The sequence below is a fragment of the Trypanosoma theileri genome (assembly GCF_002087225.1).
Source record: "Trypanosoma theileri isolate Edinburgh chromosome Unknown TM35_Tth_21_V1, whole genome shotgun sequence".
Lineage (NCBI taxonomy): Eukaryota > Euglenozoa > Kinetoplastea > Trypanosomatida > Trypanosomatidae > Trypanosoma > Trypanosoma theileri.
This window is the reverse complement of record NW_021639863.1, coordinates 486,546-490,473: the sequence shown is the minus strand read 5'-3', so window position 1 is coordinate 490,473 and position 3,928 is coordinate 486,546. Positions and strand designations below refer to the sequence as shown.

Below are 3,928 nucleotides of genomic sequence, written 5' to 3'. Positions count from 1 at the left end.
AAAAAATTCAAAACTTTATCGCAAGATAAAGGAAAAATCGGAAAGAAAAAAACGCAAAGCCAAAGTAATAACAAAGAAGAAAAACGAATACAAAAAAGCCATTGGAAAAAACACTGCTGCTGTTTCGGCTCATTTTTATGAGGTGAAGGACAGTCTCATGATCGGAGGCCGGAAGACAACGTGGCAGTGACTGCTTCCACGGTTTCGGGATACTCCAGCAGCGCATGCCGGTTCACTGGATGGAAAAGTAAAAATAAAATAAAAAATCTACAGGGATGCGGTGGGAGGGCGCGAAAAGAACGATCTCGATTGAATCAAAAACGAGAAACAACCGAAGCAAACACTTAGATTATCAGTTTGTATAGAAATACAGAAAAAACATGAGGGCAAGAGATAGACATTAGCGTTGCAGCAAACTAAATGCGATCATATCCGCTTGCCCTTTCGGAGTTTATATATAAAACAAATAAATTACAATAATTGTTTCCCTCTACAAATTTTCACCCTCAAAATCCACATCACCGTAAAGAGAAAACAATTCCCCTCTGACACTCTTGTTCCCAAGAGCCGCGCTCGTGGGAAAGCCCGCTGCCCATCACGCGTGTCGTTGGGAAGTTCCTTTGCCGTTGGGGAATGGCGAAGCGCACCTCCGTTTTGTGTTCTTTGCGCGTTTATTTTCTTTTATTTCACAACTCCCAATTCTCAAACCCCATGCTTTTCGTATTGTTTTGGTTTTCTCCATTTGTTTTTTTTTCGTTGTTTGCTGGGGGTCCGATCTGCCGGGCCAACAACCCGCACACCACGCCCAACAATAAAGAGCGACACCGTGAAGGAGAACGGGACCCATTCCCCACACTCTTTAAACAATTCATGTTGAAATCATCATGGTATCACCCTTTTGAAATTCCACTGAGGGAAGAGAACAACGGCAATCCGCCACACACCCCATTTATTAATTTCGCCCGGCAGAGGGCGACGAGGCCAAATAACATCCAACACCACAAGAGGAATAAATAAAACCAACAGGAGAGGGAAATCCCCAACAATTCCTCATCTTTTCTTCACAATTTCCATTGGAATTGCAAAGGATTCAAGGCGCAACGAAAGCATACCAAGTAAAAGTATGCCTAATGTAATTTACCTTCTTCTTTGCTTGGCCCATAAAGCGCAAGAAAAAAAACAAAAAGAGAAACAGAAAATATTTTTATTAGTTTTCACCTTGTTTCAAGAGAGATCCCCCTTGGGGAGTGGCAAGTGGCAGAATAGTTTAAAACACTTTCCCGCCATACGGGGCGAGAATATCTGTTGTATTTTGATAATTTCCCCTTCCCGTCATGCAGAAAAATGTTAACACTAACAAAGGGTGCCAATGGTGAGGTCTACCATCTCCCCTCCTTTCCCCTTTGATCACCAGAGAAAACCGCTGCAAGAGAGGCGACAGTGCAACAGACAACGCACACTTTCGCCTCTGCATTGCCTCAAAACTACCCCTCTCATCATCATCATCATCAGTCTGCAACAATATGGAAAATATTAACAACAACACTGACTATTCACAAAAAGAGGAACATAAACTTTATTTTTTTTTTTTTGCATCACACCCTGCGCACCGGAAAAACACAACCCAAGTGAAAAATACAAACTACACCAAAGGAGTTACACCACCGTAGAGCAGCGGCATCGTTGCCCCTATTGCAATGTGGAAAAGAATATGCCCACACACACACCGCAGAGTGGACACAACGTCAAATGGGTTAGGGCATTACCCTCTAGTCCCACGAAGAGGAAAAGAGAGCAATAGTTGTATATCTGGACTCTTGCCCATCTATTTGTAAAGAAATGGGAAAAGGAAAAACGCAAAACCCCCGACAGGCTTTGGGGCTTCGCAAGTGTTCTCCCCCGCTAAAATCATGGAAATGCTTCTCCTTTCCGCAGTGATAGTTTCTTTCAAGCAAACGCATCCATCCCAAAAGGGAATTACGCAAACATTGGGTGACCTTCTTTACCACTACGACTCATCGGTTGGCAGAAGAGGCATCATGAAATAGAAAAGGACCTATTGATTCAAGGGGTCTCAATCTGTGCGCATTGTGTGGGTTCCCAAATGGCCCCTACACGATCACCAAAAGATTTCTCCGGGCCATTCCCAAGCAATTCGCCACACAAATATCACCTCTACTTGTTTGCATAAATACAAAACATTCCCCACTCACCCTTTTCTCAGAGATGAGTTGTCATGAGGTCCAGTAGCCAAGAAGAAGATTTATCATATTTTTTTTTCTGTGCTGAACTCTTTCCCACAGTCTTCCATGTCAATAGCTGTGGTGGGATTGATCTTTTCAATTCCACACCAAACCCTTCAACACACAGAGAGAGACCCACCCCGTTATTTTCATTGAAATCCACAATGTTTATGCTTTCAAAATAATAATGGAACAAGTCGATCAGTTTAACTACCACTGTGAGAATATAGTCCCACTCGGTAACACTCTCTCTTGACTGTGACGTACAATATTCACCCTGGTCGACACACACCCTACAGTGGTGTTTGCATTGCTGGAGGTGGATCAACATTCATTAACTTTAGGCCCTCTCTAGGCATGGCTTCATCATGTGTATGTTCTTTAACAGTGGTATCAATCTCCTCACTAATTGAACGAAACTCCATTCTCTCTTTTACTTCTACTCCTTTTTCTCTCACTGTATTTTTTGATTTTCTGTTGATTGCAGTGTCTCTTCTGCAACAACAAATCACAATGAATGAAAAAAAAGAGTAGAGAGACAAAACAAACGAGAGAGTGCAGTAACAGGCCTAAAATTGTTTAAACAAACCCTCACTGATTACCAGCCAGCCTGGAACCACAATCGGCAAGAATACCACAGACGTCAGAAAGGCAAAACAAGATGTCCTTGCAAATCCCAATCGGATGAGTAATAGTGTACGAAATGAATTTATGGCTGTACATATGCACAACACCTGTCAGGTAAATAAAACAAGGTGTCACACACACAACTGAGAAATTCAGTATCCCAATGAGGAGATAATGTGTGTGTATATATGTGTGGGGGAGGGGGAGGGAAGCAGAGTACCAACTGCAGTTGCATCAAAGACTATTACATAAAAATACACCAGAATAAATAAATATGTATATGTATATGGAAAGTTATTATCCAATTCACAATACTTCTATTTCCTCTTCTTTAAATAACTGACCCATTTCATCATTATTATTGTTCCACGCCCCATTGGGGTGTCCAGTGTATTTCTTGTTCTGCTGCCGTTTGATTGCGATTCCCCAGTTCCAAATACTGTCCCCCACCACGGCGGTGTATACTCCCATTAGAATGAACACAGTCTAACCTCACCATTCCCATAGCAAACCAGAAGCAAATGCGCAGACAGAGGACCCAATTGCCAACATCATATCAATGGAAACACAATCCATTCAGAGTGACATAATAAACACACTAACACATATTTACTGGCGCACAAGAGGTGACACAAATCACATCCCTCATATTCAATATCAATCTTTTGATCCACTCCAGTGCATTTACTTATACACCATCAAACACTCCCATTGTTGATAATAAAACAGACCAGTCTCCCCTTTACAGGTTATCCTGTCTATTCAACTGCAAATGAACTCACAAAGGAGCACACACACTGCTGCACCATTACCATGTCTTACTCCTGTTCACTTTACTATTATCTGCCTAAAATAACAAGGAAATTATGGAGAAAGAGAGAGACATACACATTGCACACCTTTTTTTTTGTTTTCGTTTACACTCACTCTGATGCTCTCCCTTCCACTCTTTCACACTCTGAGCTGAGCACAGCAAATGAGTTGACGTCAGGTATGGAAGAGAATCCTGCAGAATTACCCCCTCATCATATTCAGGGGCCAAAAAACAAAAAAAAAAA

General features: G+C 41.9%; 2 protein-coding genes across 2 annotated transcripts; one reads left to right on the top strand and one right to left on the bottom strand.

Annotated features, from left to right (window-relative positions):
- Positions 1-633: 633 nt before the first annotated feature.
- TM35_000212960 (uncharacterized protein) lies at positions 634-1,017 on the top strand (the record flags this gene model as incomplete). Its single annotated transcript, XM_029027146.1, has 1 exon — positions 634-1,017. One exon carries the CDS (start codon positions 634-636, stop codon positions 1,015-1,017), a length of 384 nt encoding a protein of 127 aa, XP_028881756.1.
- A 1,203-nt stretch (positions 1,018-2,220) lies between these two features.
- On the bottom strand, positions 2,221-2,574 carry TM35_000212950 (uncharacterized protein; the record flags this gene model as incomplete). Its single annotated transcript, XM_029027145.1, has 1 exon — positions 2,221-2,574. The coding sequence occupies one exon, from the start codon at positions 2,572-2,574 to the stop codon at positions 2,221-2,223; it is 354 nt and encodes a 117-aa protein (XP_028881755.1).
- Between the last annotated feature and the right edge of the window lie 1,354 nt (positions 2,575-3,928).